Source organism: Schistocerca americana, chromosome 5, assembly GCF_021461395.2.
Source record: "Schistocerca americana isolate TAMUIC-IGC-003095 chromosome 5, iqSchAmer2.1, whole genome shotgun sequence".
NCBI classification, from domain to species: Eukaryota; Metazoa; Arthropoda; class Insecta; order Orthoptera; family Acrididae; genus Schistocerca; species Schistocerca americana.
In genome coordinates this window covers 462,744,539-462,761,843 of record NC_060123.1, presented here as the reverse complement: position 1 = coordinate 462,761,843, position 17,305 = coordinate 462,744,539, and the positions used below count along the sequence as shown (strand labels likewise).

At 41.1% G+C, this 17,305-nt stretch overlaps 1 protein-coding gene across 1 annotated transcript in view; it reads left to right on the top strand.

The window, feature by feature from the left end:
* LOC124616434 (probable cytochrome P450 304a1) overlaps positions 1-17,305 on the top strand; it is a 101,146-nt gene that overhangs the window by 4,945 nt on the left and 78,896 nt on the right. The window contains exons 2-3 of the mRNA XM_047144741.1: positions 7,057-7,308; positions 12,308-12,471. Of these exons, the coding sequence (XP_047000697.1) occupies positions 7,143-7,308; positions 12,308-12,471 (330 nt within the window). The 5' untranslated portion in view covers positions 7,057-7,142. The remainder of the gene's footprint in view (positions 1-7,056; positions 7,309-12,307; positions 12,472-17,305) is intronic.

The following is a 17,305-nucleotide window of genomic DNA, read 5'->3' as shown; positions in this document are numbered from 1 at the left end:
TTAGGAGTCAGTTGGAGGCTGTACAGAATGGGTGAACGTAATGCATTACAACGGTAGAACCTTGAAGTCTTTCAATGCAGTTGGATTCCTAGAGGACTTTGATCATGGATATTGAATTAATGAAAAGACTAACCTTGTTTCGCAAGTGAAAGGGAGTTTACTAACCCTTATTTTGATTGATCTGATAGTCTACCAGAGCAGATAATTAATCTGAACCTGCCATAAAAATTTCATACTAAATCCACGGTGTAGTGCCTATGTAACTTCCCTTTCTATGTAAAGAATGACAGTGCTGGAAAAACTCTTACGTTATTTGATTTTCGGGTGTAGTACATATGTAACTTCCCCTTTTTATGTAATGAATGACAGTGCTGGAGAAACGTTATTTGATTTTCAAATAGCTGAGCAAAACTCAACGTACTCAGACAGTTCTCTCTTTACTTATTCTGATCATCACTAAACTGACACACAATATTTTTAGCGCAACGCAATCTGACTTTCAATAATCCCTACAAAAGAATGGTCCTGACTAACAGTAACCTATACCTCTCATGAATCACTTACAAAAATCTTCCTTACTCGAACTACTGTAATACAGCGAGGACCAATGCTGCCAGCTAAATTAAAGATTCTAACTACTGAAGGCGTTAACTACTGATAGGCATAGTTAGCAAATGAAAGATTTTGATAGAGAACAAACAATGTATTTACCTTAATAGTGTTCCAAAGTCATAATATATATATATCAGTTCATGACATACAGTCTTACAAATTTCCTTTCTCTGACGAACACACGTCCAGATCGTCCACTCATAGTAACCTCTCAAAACTCGGGCATCTCTCTCCCCACATCCACCACTGCTGGCGGCTCACCTCCAACTGCCCAACGCTACACACTGTTCACATCCAACTGCCCAACACTACACAAGCGAATATTCCAACAATAAGTCCAACCAGCCACTGACTGCATACAGCGCAGTCAGCGATTTTCATACAGAGCACTACGTGGCTTTACCAAAAAAAAAAAAAAAACCTAAACAGCCTACTTACACATACCGTAATTTGGCTCGGGTGCCACGCGTCGCCAAGAGTGCGTCGATTCTGGCTGCGAACCTGAGAGTGATTTGCTGGGCGCCACGGAAGCTTCGACGGCAGACGAAAGGAACGTTTCACAATCTGTCGGGAAGTTTCAAAACATTGCACACACTCCACTGCAAAGTGAAAATTTTGTTCTGCAAGGTTTAAAATGTGCTTGGGTTTATTTGTCCTGGTATGGGATGCCAGTTATAACGTAAGGTTACTTTGTTAATCTGTCTGTGACTTTTTAAGTGTCAATTTTAACCATTTATTTGAGAAACAGATTTTTTTATCTTTTGCTCATATGATGTCATCTGTCTGTTATGCAATGCCATTGAAAGAATCTGCTACGTGTACACTTCTAATTCTGGTCACTGAAATTCCCGAGTATTTCGTTTTAAAGAGATACTCCACAACAAATGCATATAATCTGCTCTGCGTTACCTTTAAGATGAGAGCGAAATCACTTGGAGTTCGCCTATCTTTCCTTGAAATTATTTCGAATGAAAGTGATTAAAAGAAATGATAGGCCTATAATTATTTCTTTTGAGTAATCACTTATTGTCTTCAGTTTGTAGTTTTTCGCACCAACTGCTATCATACCTCCTTACCATAGTATGCACCACATCACTTCACTCTGTCCTCCACTTTTATACCACAAAACTTGCTCGGCAATTTCCTTATTTAACAGTAACTACTACCTTATGGGCTCAGTATTCTGTCTCAAACTGTTACGTGTCTCAATATTTCTGCAGCGCTCTCACATCATTCGCCGTCTTTACTCTCATGCCCAACCCTTTCGACGTCCGAGGCTGCCCTCTTAACATTTGTGACGCTACCGACAGTGTCGTGATGTTCCCTCCCCAGTGGGTTAGCATCATTACGTCGCACGTTCTGGTTTCCTCCCATTGCAAGACATAACTTCATGTAAGGTGCAGACGACTTCAGTGTACTTCTAAACAAATTCTTAGGTGCTTTTCCTCATCAAACCTCAACAGTAAATAGGGTTAATTCAGGGTTGATTTATTTATTTATACAGTAGTTTTAGTTATTGAGCAGTTAGTAAAAATGTGAGTTTCTCACCAAACATATTTTACACAATTTATGAATATTTAACAACAATTCGATGGTTACGGTCAAACTACATTCGTTATTTTGTACAAACCCGTATTTGGCGTGGAACTGCCACTTTCATAATCCTGTCATTTATGTTCCCATTCATAATTAGCTTTCACGTGCAGAGAATTCGATTCTCACAATGATATTACAGACTTAACTCAGCGCCCTCAGTCGCAGACGGTCTTTAGTAGAGATAGACAACACTCAAGTGTAAAGCAACAACCGGGCAGATTACCCATCATTATCTACAGTGTTCGACGGATGCTGCAGACGCGCAAAAATAATACAGTTGAATAGAACATAAATTACGAGAAATAAACACAGAGTACAGAATCAAAGTTCCAGTTTCAAACCCCTGTAGAAAGAGAAGCACTGTTCAGAATGACGTCAAATTTGATTAGCATCTTATTGCCGCAAGGGGAAACGTAATGGGAAAAAAATATTAACGAAAATTTTAGCAACAGATGGCGCTGTAGGCGGCTTAACGTAAATAGGGTCGGCTACAAATGAAAGACAAATCGCAATACGACTGGTGTGGTTTGAGTTGCACATTACATTATCAGTACTGTTCAATGTATATGACTGCACAAGTTCGGAAGTCAACATTTGTGGCACTGTTGGTTACGTAAGCACATCCACCACGGCAAGATCGTACCACATCGGATGGGAAAATTATGTTTTTAACTGTCCTGAGGCCAAAAATCGCATAGAAAGCAAAATAACTTCGGTTTTTAATTGTCCTGGGGAAACAAAACCGCATAAAAAGCAAAATGACGTCGGTTTCTAATTATAGTGAGACCTTCGCAAGAGGATTGGGTTGCTTGGGGAAGGAGACCAGACAGCGAGGTCATCGGTCTCATCAAATTAGGGAAGGATGGGGAAGGAAGTCGGCCGTGCCCTTTCAAAGGAACCATCCCGGCATTTGCCTGGAGCGATTTAGGGAAATCACGAAAAACCTAAATCAGGATAGCCGGACGCGGGATTGAACCGTCGTCCTCCCGAATCCTTCGCAAGACATGTTCAAATTGTTGTCTACTGTTTTCTGCTAGAAGTTTAAATCGAGGATCGGCATGTTTCAGAACAGATAGAAGTCTCTCGGGTGTCGCATTCAGAATGCGTTGGGCAAGGAGTGCCTTCAGTTCAGCAACACTCGTAATTGGAGCAGTCGATAAACGACAACGCCATCTGCAAACAACCGAAGACAGCTGCTCAGATTGTCTCCCAATCGTTTATTTAGATAAGGAACAGCAAAGAGCCTTTAACACTACCTTGGGGAACGCCGGAAATCGCTTCTGTTTTACTCGATGACTTTCCGTCACTTACTACTAACTGTGACCTCTCTGACAGGAAATCACAAATCCAGTCTCATAACTGAGACGATATTCAATAAGCACGCAATTTCACTACGAACCGGTTGTGTGGTACAGTGTCAAAAGGCTGCCGGGAGTCCAGAAATACGGAATCGACCTGAAATCCCTTGTCAATAGCAGTCAACACTCCATGTTAATAAAGAGCTAGTTGTGTTTCACAGGAACGATGTAGCTCTCATTTCTATTTTGTGTCTTTCCATGTAGAGATTTTTTTCAGCAGTTCAGATTAACTAGGTACCTCAATGTCGCTTTTATAAATCTGAAACAGTAAGTGGCAAATCTTGTTTGTGGCTGTATGGCTTTCCACTGGATTCTGCTTGAAGATATTTGCGCCACTATATGCCATAAAGGGAATGCTGAGGATCATCATCTGTGGAAAGTTTGTGTGAAAGAATATTGCCTATACATGAAAATCGACATTTTGTCACATTTTTGAATATGCGTCCACTGTTACGACCCATGTCCAGCAAAACAAGTTGATATATGAAAAAGCATGTACTATTTAAAAAAATGTTGTAAACAAAGGAACAAGCAAAGATAATCTTTCTTACAGCCTTCTAGACTAATCTGCAGTTCGTTTCGATTGTGTGAACGAAAATTTAACGTGCAAAAAATTTCTAGCGTAGGGAAGGTATGAATCACAGCGTAGAATGAGGGAGCAAGGCAAGCGCAGACGCCCAAACAAATTTTTTTAAAACATATTTTTAGCCAGAATTCTATTATGAAACTTTGTGATGTTACTCTTAAAGAATCAGTCTAATAAATTATGCAGTATAAAAATTCGAATTTTCAATTTCGCCCTACATCTGCCCTTAAGGCACAGTGCAAAGCGCACAGACGAACTTTAAACAAATGTAGTTTCCTCATGAATTATTGTAAGAACCTAATTACACCCACAGACATGGCAATTGATAAACATTTTCTTTAAATAGATAAAATTATGTATTTTTATTTCAGAAAATACCCAAAGTTCTAGTTCATTGTTTATATTCTTATTACACTCATCATTTTTTCCCCTCTTTTGGAAGGCTGGAATGACCCTGGTGAGCAGAAGACTCTAATAGAGTTTACCAATGACAGTACAGGTAACAGGAACCACACGACTCCTCTCCTCGAAAAAATACTGCCCTACGATAAACGATACGTCAACACACACAGCACAGTCACTTTTGCAGAATAAAGTAGTAGCGGTTGGTGTAGGCGCGGATTTTCCGTTGCCCATATTCTGCAGTTCTGGCTATTGGCACGGGATCGCTTCGACGGTGCGAGAGCGTTACGGAGATGCTAAACAAATTCCAGTTGCAGACGCCAGAAGAGAGGCGTTGTGTATCATAGAGAAGTTTGCTATTGAAATTCGGAGATAGTACATTTTGGGTAGAGTCGAACAACATATTACTTACTCCTACATACGTCCCACAAAATGACCACAACGACAAAACTCGAAAAATCAGCCCTAATACGGAGATTTACCGAAGTAATTTTCCCACGCGCCATTCGCAAATGGAACGAGGGAAGTGGGATCGGATAACGTTACCAGACGTAACCTCTGTCAGACGCCGTCAGATGGCTTGCCGAGTATAGATAGAGATGTGTAAGAACCTGTTCCCAATACAGAAATGAATTCAGTCTCTACTCTGTTTCCCTAGAAAATTCTAACAGTACAGCTTAAGTGCTCGTGATCCTAACAGAATGAATACCGGTATAATAGGAGTTCCTTTACGGCTGGAATCGTAAAAACGAACTTTCATTTTTTTTGTGCTGATGGCGCAGCTACTCCGGACGGACCAGTAGCTCAGATAATTGATTTAAGTGTATGAAGACGTAGTTTCCATGCAGGAGTGATCTAAAGTCTTGTTGAACTGCATTTCTCGGTTTGTTGTTCAATTTGTGGTTATGTGATGTTTGAGATTTTCTGGCTTCTCTGTTTGACACTGCTTCTAATAAAAAGGATGAATAAAGATTAGAAGATAGTGTCCCGTCGACGGCAATATTATTAAAAACGGATCACAATCCCGGATGAGAGAAGTAAATCGGCCGTGTACTTTTCAATGCCGCTAACCCGGCCTTCGCCTTAAGTTATTTAGAGAAATCATGAGAGCCCTACATGAGGCCGAGGGGATTTGAACATCTGTTCTGCTGAATATGTGCCCAGCGCTTTACTAACGGGCCACCTCGCTCGGTCACTTGTATTGAGATAGGGACCTCATTCACGGACGAACAAGTTGAGTCAATATCACTATTTAGCCCACCTGTCCCGGCCAGAGAGATCAACAGAACATTATGCCACATACATAACACGAGCTCTTATCGCTGTGGCAAGGTTCCTTCTACAAGTTGAACTGTAAGACAGTGTCACGCCATGACCCAGTTTGAAGCGCGAGAGTGACGGAATTTTCAGGTATACTGACGCCGATTGTCGTGTCGCTCCTAATAATATTGACGATACATTGATTTGTACATTGTGAAGCTTAAAGCTATTGAAAGCCAGCGAGAGACTCCAAAATACTGAGTCAGAGACACAATGCAGAGACCCTCCGAATTGCAGACGCTCTGGGCAGCTGTCCTAGGGAAGAAGTTTCACTTCAGAGAATTAAATGGTAACTCCGTCCACCACCTAGACACTGTTGTAAGGCGTCACAGTGGAATATAATCACAAAAAGTCACATCTTAGCAGAGGCAGCAAGTTCGATACTTGCCCCTGAGAACCGCAACGTCAGTGGGTTTACGCAGGTTAGATTGTTACAGTAGCGGTCCTCACTCACGACAGGCTTCAGGACGGGGTCAACTGATGTAAAACAGTGTTGTTGCTGGCCGCAAGAGGAAGGGCAGTGTCGTTTAGCTTTCAGCTGAACGCTGTTACTACTAAACTTGCAGTTTGTTAATGTAAACAGCAGAAACATCGCTTACCTACCGTTCAGGACAAGGGGAGGAACTGAATATGGTTGGCCAGTTGCGCCTTGGAGGTGTAGAGCCAGTCATCAGATTGGATGAAGCCTGTAAAGCGCCCGTGGATTGGTGAGCGAACTCGTGTCGCTCACAGCCTCGAATAAGCCCCCGACCAATCTACTTCTCTTGGAGTGCCACTCTCATAGTTCGTACTTTGCAATGCTGTTAGTGACTGATTTCTGTTGGCTCTCACCACTCAGACATAATTTCGTTGTGCAATCAGTTGCATCTTTTGCTTTTTCTAATGTTTAGAATTAGCCTTCAGTGCAGTAGTTAGTCTGATAGCAGTTAAATAGGGTTAATCAGACCTCTGAGATCCTTGAACATCCTGCTGCGAGCATCCTATCGAATCCCAAAATCTCCACTGTGACGGATGTTGGCGCTGATACAAGCAACCAACCTACCTTCACTAGAAGGTTGTGTTTCTGCATTTGCTCTTAACCGCTCGGAAATTGCAGACTGACCTAGAACCATCTGTCTTCCCTCTGTCCTGTGTTAGGAAATGACAAGTGAGGCTAACAACACTTACTGACATCTTCTACAGGTCCAGCGTGGCGGCTTCCGGTATGGGGAAATTACCTGCAGCTGCGGCTGGAAAACTTCAAGTTCCCGTACCGGGCACTGGACGCCATGGCGCGGCGCTACCACACCAAGCTGCTCGGCTTCTACTTCGGGCCGTACCCGACCGTGGTGGCTTGCGACTACGACGCGGTCAAGGAGGTGCTGGCCAACCCACACATACAGGGGCGCGCCAGCAACGTCGCCATCAGGGACCGGGCCTACGGCAAGGATCTCGGTAGGTTTCACTGCCCTCTACACTGCGTATAAATCAGAGTGATTCGCAGAGAATACGAAACGAACAGTGGGTGAAACGATTACATTTTTAAATTAATTTCAGTAAGACATTAACCCTAAATTAATTGTTACAGCCAACCACGCGTCAGAATTTATTGGTTGCACTTGTACATCTTAATTTGTACACTGATGTCAAAAAATTATAACCACGTGCTTAACAGCATTTTAGTCCATCAGCTGGCCCACCTTTGGATCAAAATATAGCAGCGATTCTACGTGGCACGCATTCAACAACTCCTTGGTTGGTTCCCGAAGGTTTCGAGTGGTTGTTATTAAAGTGCAGCTACTTACAGCGATCCAATGTGGGGTGTAATTATTGTATGACAGAGAAACTTGGTAGATATTCTAATGCATTAATGAAGGACATATTTACACTGAAAAAAATTCCTATTTTGGCCACCAGGTGTAAATCTGGCGCTGTGAATGCAAGAAAGATGTATAGAAATGTTTCCATATATAATGGATTAGGAGTAGCACATGGGCAGAAAAGGTCAAACATGGGAGAAAGTCATAATGTTGATTTTCTTACTAACCGCCACTTACGCAGTTTGTTCAGTAGGAGCACTAGAGACGTCGACGAGATGCTTTACAGCGCCAGATTTATACCTGGTGGCAAAAATTGGAACTAGATTTTTTCCAGTGTAGATCTGTTTCGCATTAATGTCTTCGCGTTCGAAAGTCTAGCATATTTCGCTACCGTACCATAATTACAGCCCAGCGTGTCAGATGTGTTCTATCGTGTTCAGATCAGACAAAGTTGGTGGCCAAACCTCTACGTGAGTTCCTTATCATGCTTCTGAAGTCACTGTCGCTGGGTTATGGCTTATTACCATGCTGTTGGGTGCCACCATTGTTGAGGAATACAAACAGAAAGCCATAAAGGTGATCCGCAATAATTTTCTCGTAGTCCGCACCTTTCATGGTGTCTTCGGTTACTAGCCCCGGTGAACGTCCACCACAGAATATGCGTATACTGCCCCATCTGGCAACATCCGTGAATGTGTTTATGTTTAGAACAGCCATTCGCCTGAACGATGGCGAATCCGAACACCACTTTCGACCTGACATGACAAGAAACGTGGTTTGTCCGACCAGGCAGAACGTTTTCATTGATCCACTGTCCAATTTCGAAGATCCCGTGTCCAATGGAACTGTAATTGATGATGTCGTTGGGTCATTTTGGGAACACATATGAGTCGTCTGTTGTGGAGCTCCATGTTCAACAGTGTACAATGAACGGTGTGAGCCGAAACACTGGGGCCTGCGCTAGTACTGTAGTCTGCCGTCAGATTTTCCACACATCGCCGCCTGTCCAGCTTTACAGAGCGAGGAAGCCTCCGTGCTCCACGATCTCTGATGATGTGTGGACACCCAAAATCTTGTCACTTAATCGCCGTCACCTTCCTCGGCTGTACGTCGGTAATACAGCATTAGTCCTTCATCCACTTTCCACAGACGCTCACGACAGTAGCTTGTGAACAGAGGACCATCTTCGCTGTTCCCTAGGTGCTTTTTCCCAGGCGCCGGATCATAACAATACTCCCGTTTGTCAAAGTCACTTATGTCAGTCGATTTACCATCTTGAGGTCCATGTGGTTACTAGAATGATTGCCGATTCGCCTCTGCTCTATAAATGTATTTTCCTTGCCGCGTCATGTACACGCGACGCCTACACGCCACAGATACTGTAAGGGGGCCAGTCATAGAAGGGATGAACCCTGTGGTTAACGAAACCGGGCAGACCGGTATTTTAGGTTACAACCAAAGTCCAAACAGACAACAATAAGGAAAAATTGAATAAAAGAAGCTTCATATACACTAAATAGGGATAAAGCTAAGAGTAGTATCAATTTATTTCATCAAAATATCACGGATAAAAAAAAAAAAAAAAGAAGATGAACTGTTAATGTGTTTCGATTATCTCAAAAACAAGAATGGGACTGATATACTTTGTCTGTCCGAACGCCATGTAACAGTGGCGATGGAAAATGACAGTATAAATGGGTATAATTAGCATCTTACACTTGCAGATCTAGCAACGATAAAGGAGGAGTTGCCATTTACACAAAACAAGGGTATAAACACAAAACTGTAGAAGTAAGCAAATTTTGTGTAGATCAGCATTTTGAAGTTTATGCGTGTGAACTACAGCTAGATAATGTAGTGCTGATATTAGCAACAGTGTACAGATCCCCATTAGGAGATTGGGAGCGATCCATAAAACAGTTTGATTCTCTATAATGCTGTCTGTCAGACAAAAAGAAGAAGTTATTAATCTGTGGTGATTTCAATGCAAACTTTCTAAGTAATTGTGATAGGAAAACTGAACTACATGTGTTATTAATGACATATAAGTTAGAATCAGTGATCAATTTCCCTACATGTATAGGTCAAGACAGTAGTACTCTGATAGATAATGCATTTGTACAGCAAGAGGATGTAAAGCTAACACATGCCTTTCCTGTGATAAAGGGACTATCAGACCATGATCCACAATTGATTAACTTACAAAAACTAGCAGGGTGTGCTGTTCAGAAACCTTTAAGTAAAAGTGTAAGGCTGATCAACTCTGTGTCTACAAAGCACTTCAGAGAAAGTTCAAGAAATGTTATTTGGGGGGATGTATATAATGAGCCAAATGTTAATGATAAATGCAACATATTTCTTGATCAGTTTATATCACTTTTTGAACATTGTTACGATAAAATAATTATTAAATGTAACACCAAACAGTTTTAAAAGAAACCTAGGATTACTAGAGATATTAAAACGTCTTCAGAAAGAAAAAGAAAATTGTATGAGATAGCAAGTATTAGTAAAGATGCAGAAGTAATTGTAGTTTATAAAAATTACTGTAACAAATTGAGAAAAGCTGTCAGAAAATCAAAAAATATGTATATTAGAGATGAAATTAACAACTCAGGCAATAAAATCGTATCAATATGGAATGTTGTGAGAAAAGAGATAGGAAAGGTAACAACTGGGGTAGGTAGTATTACTATTAAAGAGAATGAGACGATAATAACCAGCAATACACAAGCAACTAAAGTATTTAACAACCATTTCTTAGGTGTAGGTGAAAAAAGCAGTGTAGTTCGAAAGAAAAAGCTAATCAGTACAAGGAAGCGTCAGTTTTAAGAAATCCTTGTCAGACTAATTTTCATCTAACAACATCTTGTGAAGTAAGGAGACTCATTAAATCTTTGAAAAATAAATGTTCTGTTGGACTAGATGACATCTCTAACAAAATATTAAAACAAGGTAGAGGAGTTACACCTGTTTTTCTGTGTCACATCTGTAATGCATCACTAACTCAAGGTATTTTCTCAGACATGTTAAAATATGCCTTTGTCCATCCTCTCTAAAAAAAAGGAGACACCACAGATGTCAATAATTACTGACAGTAAGCTTGCTTACAGCATTTTCAAAAATCCTTGGGAAAGTAATGTACTCAAGAGTGGTTAGCCATCTCAACAGTAATGGGATACTTAGTAAATCGCAGTTTGTATTTAAAAAATGCTGTTCTACTGAAATAGCAACATGCAATTTCACTGCCCACATAATAGAGTCTTTAAATAGTAAAATTTCACCAATACGAATTTTCTCTGACTTATTTATAGCTTTTGACTGTGTGAACCCTGACATTATGTTACATAAATTACAATTCTATGGTATAAATGGAACAGCATATGAGTGGTTTAAGTCATATCTACAGAACAAGAAGCGAAAAGTTTCTTTATACGGATTAAGTGATTTAAGGAAGTTTCCCACTTCATATAACTGGGGTGACATTATATTAGGTGTTCCACAGGGTTCAATCATGGGTCTCCTTCTGTTCTTGATATATGTGAATGACCTCCCTTCTTATCTGAAACAAGGAGCTAAAATGACACTGTTTGCTGATGATACAAGCATAATTATTAATCCAGTAAATGAAACTCCAATTGAAAATGATACAAATAATGTCTTTGGAAAAGCTATTGATTGGTTTTCTGTGAATCGGCTTGCTCCAAACTTTGAAAAAACACAGTACATACAATTTTCAACAGCAGGGAGTACTGTTCCTTCAATAAATGTAACACATCAACAGAAGTCAGTAGTCAGGATAGAGCACGCTAAGTTTTTGGGTGTACATATATATGAGAATCTTAATCCGAAAATTCATCTTTTGGATCTCCTAAAGCAACTAGGTTCAGTAACTTTTCCAATCAGAATAATTTCTAATTTTGAGGATATAGAAATTAGCAAACTGACATACTTTGCATACTTTCACTCTCTGATGTCATACAGAATAATGTTTTGGTTTTACTCAACGCTTAGGTACAAAGTATTCACTGCTCAAAAGATAGTGATTAGAATAATGTGTGGGCCTCATAGTCGCACATCTTGTAGGCATCTGATGAAATGGTTAGGAATTATTACAACAACTTCACAGTACATTTACTCAGCAATGTAATTTATTCTCAACAACAAGGGCCAGTTTACAAACAACAGTGACATTCATGGTTATAATGGCAGAAGAAAGAAAGACGTACACTATCCTCTACTTAACCTATCTTGATTCTGCTGCTGTAATACTTCTCGATAAATTACCAGATGAAATAAAATGTCTGACAGACAGTAGTAATAGTTTCAAAAATAAATTGACGTCATATCTCCTTGACAACTCCTTCTATACCATAGATGAATTCTTGAATAAGAATAAATAAATCTATATTCATAATATAGGAATTTTGTGCCATTTAAAGGAATGGGGTAGGTAAAAAAAGAATACACTTGATACGTCCCACATCATAACGGTTTCCGTGAGACTGATGAATGGAACACGTAACTAACTAAGTAACTGACATTCAGTTTCACGGTGGACTGTGGTCATAATGTTTTGGTTGTTAGTGTAGTTACAAAAAAGTGTGAAAACAATGTCGTCTGTACTTTTACAGGAGTGTTCTTCGTAGATGGAGGGCTGTGGAAGGAACAACGCCGCTTTAGCCTTCGGTATCTGCGCGATTTCGGCTTCGGACGTCGTTCTAAACAACTGGAAGCTGAAATAGAAGCTGAAGTGAAGGATTTGCTTGAAATGATCCGCGGTGAACGAGAGGGGGAGGTAAGATTTCGAGGACTAATAAATCCCGTAAACAAAGTTAATGTCTCCAAATTAAAATCTGTTAAACGACAGTCAATGAGAGATTTTGTGTGATAACTTGGAGATAAATTGATAATGCTTATTACTAAGGTAATCAGGAAGAGGAAACACGGTTGGCTTGGACACTGGATGTGAAGAGACTGTTTACTGATGGACGCTATGGGAGGAACGGTGAGTGGAAGAACAAGAAGTGATTGTAGAAGATACCAGATGATGGATAGCATAATGATAGAAAAAAATTATGACAAAACAAAGAGGGTAGCAAATGATAGGACTGCATTGACAGCTGCAAGTGAAGACTTGCTCTAGGGCAGAGCAATGATAATAACGATGAAGATGATAATGATGAGCACTAAGGAGCGCAGCAGTTCGGTCGTTTCACTATTGTGACGTATGTGTGAGTACAGACATCTGGCCGTGGTACACGTCGTTGCGTCCGCACGTACAGAGAGATTCCTTGAGGTCGCTGGTCAGCATCGTCATATTTTGACTGAGTGATGTATCTGCCGCTCTCCACCCATCCCGTCGCTCCGTCTTATCCCCTGCCCTCTAGGGCTTTGCGGATAATGCAACAACTGTAATGGATCAGAAGTCGGCCCAGTAACAACAGTTCGCGAAATATAGTTACAAAAAAGGAGAAGCTCCTGTAATGAACAATTTTATTGTTAAGTCCCACGTTTTGATGAGCTTATGCAAATGGTGATAGATTTTTACATGACTCTAAATGAAAAAATGTTAATTACATGTTAACTATGTATAGTGACCTTCTCGTATAGCGTAACACGTAGCATGCTATCTTGCAAGACAGAGAGATACCCCAGACCCGAATCGAATGCATGCAACGGATTAACGACCATGGGCTGGTACACCGGCCAGCATGAGTTTGGTTTTTAGATGGTTTCCTGCGCTCGTTTAGGCAAATTTTGGGCTAGTTCCAAGATTCCACCGCCGTTAAAATGCACACGAATAGATAAAAAACCATGAACTATCTGATGTAAGAAAATATTATTAGATATTTGTTATTAAAATATGATGATTGATTGCAATTTGGTGTTGTAATGCAGATTGTCTCAAAATCAGATGTGGCTCTCTCACGACGTGCGCTCTTGCACACATAAAAATTATTAAGCATCAGATTGGGAAAGGGAAGCAACATATAGTTGCTTGGCTCCTTTTCCTGTTTAGAAAGTGCCGCGGATCATTGTGGAACAGCGAGGCTTTGTGCGAGCGATGTGCGATTTGAGAAGTGTAAGTTTGCTAAGAAATTTCCGGACATCAGTCGCACTGAAAATGTACCTAAGGGCCAGTTTAAAACTGAGTTTGAAGAATACTACGAGGGGGGAGTATAAGTAGTATGTTAACGTCGGCCTAAACTGTTCTGTCCACACAATGACACGTCGGACACGACTGGCATATATATATATATATATATATATATATATATATATATATATATATATATATATATATATATATATCACACATACTATTCTCACATGCAACAAAATAACAGTATTCATCAATAGATTTAAACAAATTACAAATCTTGTAATGACGCCTATGTAATGGTGCGCCAATATTATACAGAAGACAAAAAGAGAGTGATATCGTCCGGCAGCGGACGATGGGTTGCGCACTTGTGTTTGTAATATTCAAATGTCTTCAGAGCCTGCCTTTAATATCGATGTTTTTACATGCGCACTGAATTAGACTATAGTTTCTTTGGCGCGTCACTAGCGCTGGACTCATTTCTCCCTGTAAATTGTCAAAATACATCATTACAATGCTTAGTTAAATATTATACATTGGCAAATAGATGGCTCTTGGCCTCTTTCATTACACAAATCAGTGTTTTATGTGACGAGATGTGGCGGTGTGAAAATACAACATCTCAACTTACAAGAAGTTATGCAAATTAGTCATAAAATGATGTCCAAACAGGTATCGATAGAAAATGGAAAATCGTTAACTTCGGCGGCCGTTGGATGAGTGATTGACGCTGCAGCGCAATTTCACACTGCAGCTGGCAGGGACAGCAAACAGGGGACATGTCGATACCAGGGCATGAAGTTTTTACGAGTTTCATTCCGTGTCCTGAGTAGGACAGTAACTACGCCTGGCAGACAGTCGCGTGAACAATATAAGCATATGTCAGCACTTGAGAGAAAACGTGTAGTTGGGCTGAAAGAAGCCGGTTGAAGTAATTGGCGAATCACTCGACGTTTGAGTGGGAACAATCCCATTATTGACGATGGGAATGGGTGAACGACGGCCGAACACAGCATAAAGAAGTAAACGGTCGGCCTAGAGAGATGGCAGAACGTGAGGGCCGAGTAATCGCGAGAGAGGCACTCAGAGTCCCAGACTCATCATTATCATTGATGTGACTGGTGCTTCAGTGACAGTAACGACCATTAATAGGCGCGTCACAGAAATGGGGCTGAGCGCCTTGAGACGACTACGATGGACTTCTGTACGCCAACAAGCCGTTTGCAGTGGTGGCGGGCATATTCGACCTGCAATCTCACTGAATGGAATAGAATTGTCTTCAGAGATGAGTCCCACTTTGGACTGAGCTCCGATGACCAGTGAAGGAGTGTCCTGAGATGCCCAGACAGCGGTGGGATACCAAGAGATACAGGCCTAACTATCGCCATACGGCACGACAGCCACGAGTGACGGGGTGTCATTTCATTTCATAGCAGGATCCCTTTGGCCGTCATCTGCGACGTGCTTACAGCACAGCGGTACGCCGCCCAAATTCTGGGTCCCGTTTTGTTGCCCTTCATGGCGAACCATCCTTGGCTTACATTTCAGCAAGATAATGCCCACCTACACACTGCTTATCTTCATCGTTGCCAAACCCTGTACTGGCCAGCAGGATCGCCGGATCTCTACCAAACTGAGAATATTTGGAACGTTATGGGCAGGACCCTTGGGAATTTGACGATCTAACGCTCTAATTGGACAGAATTCGGGACGAAATCCCTCAAAGGACATCCAACAACTCTATCAATCAATACAAAGCCGAATAATTGCTTGCATAATGGCCAGAGGGGGACCAACGCATTATTTACTTGTAGAATTTGTGAAGCTCTTTCCTATGGGGAAATCGTCCAGTTTTTCTAAATTGTACTTATTTGTTTTTCGGTACATGTACATCAAAGCTATCGTTTTACAGCCCATTCGGATAACTGCTTCGTCGCGCGTGGTTAGTTTTTGTCTTAGAGTGTACTTCCATCACAATGTTACAACTAAAAAGCAAGGTATTAGAGTATAATTTAAATTAATAAAAATCTCAGAGTCGCGTTCCTAAGTTCTGGTGATGGCGTTGACACAAGCGAAACATTGATAGGCATAATTTCATTGAACTGCTTCAGTACACGCCGTTAACAGGGAGTACTTTGCAGTGTGCAGGTGCCGAGTGGTGGTGACTGAGAGCAGGTAGGCACACCTCGAGTAACAGTTTATGTGTCAAAGGAGGTAGCCCGAGCTAGACTTGGGCCGACGTGTACTGACGCTACCAGCCGAAGGTCGTTGTGCTCTGGACCGGAGTGTTGAACTGCCTGTGAGCAGTAGCTCACCTTAGCTCTCATCTAGCAGTGAGCAAGTATCCACACTAGAAGAATTACCTTCCACTAGCGTTACACAACATTTGCTATGAGTGTATCCACATGTCTGATAATTCACTCTTTATCTTGACAGTTGGGGTGTTTATTAGCACTTTTTGTTTTCTTTGCATAATACGCTCTTTTCTACTACGCTGAAAGAAACACGCTCTTCTCAAGAATGTTCCTTTCTAAAAGAATTCCCTTGTAATCTTAAGTAACGTTTAATTTCGCTTAGAACTGAACATTTCTTCTCTGTTGAGTCATAAATTTTCTTGTTCTCAAGCTGAGGTATTAAAAATTGCTGACCATGTACTGCGCATATCGCATAATGTGGGGTATAGAGCAAATACAAGACCTGAATTAGCAATGGCTTTTCGGAAGGTGCCTGTAGTGTCACCGGCCACTGTGGCCCAGCGGTTCTAAGCGCTTCAGTTGGGAACCGCGCGCCTGCTACTGTCGCAGGTTCGAATCCTGCCTCCGGCATTGATGTGTGTGATGTCCTTAGGTTAGTTAGGTTTAAGTAGTTTCTAAGTCTAGGGAACTGATGACCTCAGACGTTAAGTCCCATAGTGCTTAGAGCCATTTGAACCATTTGAACCTGTAGTGTCTTTGTCCCAATCAGCACCACTCCCCACTTTCCCTGATTCAGATTCAAAGTGGCTTGTGGATCCTTCCCACAGAAACATCACAAGCTTTTAGTAACATTCCCAGATTACTGGGTTTCGAAATGTGTATGAATTCCTAAGAGACCAAACTGCATAGGTCATTGATCCCTAGACTTGCGCATACTTAAGCTAACCTATGCTAAGAACAACACACACCCTCATGCCCGAGGGAGGACTCGAACTTAGATATTCCGTGTCCAGTATTTTACATATCTTCAGCTACTGTACTTGTATATATCGAAATAATCAGTAACCAGCTGCATAAACGAAATTCAGTGTCCTTAACCGGTTTCTGGCACTTAGTGTCCTTCTTCGACTATCGCTTATTTGCGAATGTCAACAATAAGATGCATGCAGCATATTTCTATGCTCATGTGGTTCATAGAGTTTGTACAAAAATGGAATAAAGAAGTCAAATAACAAGTTCAGACATCGTGCCAGTTCTGGTGTAATGTCGGCATTTTGTTTGGTTGTTGTATACAGTTTTCGTACAGGCAACGTGAACCACATGACCACAAC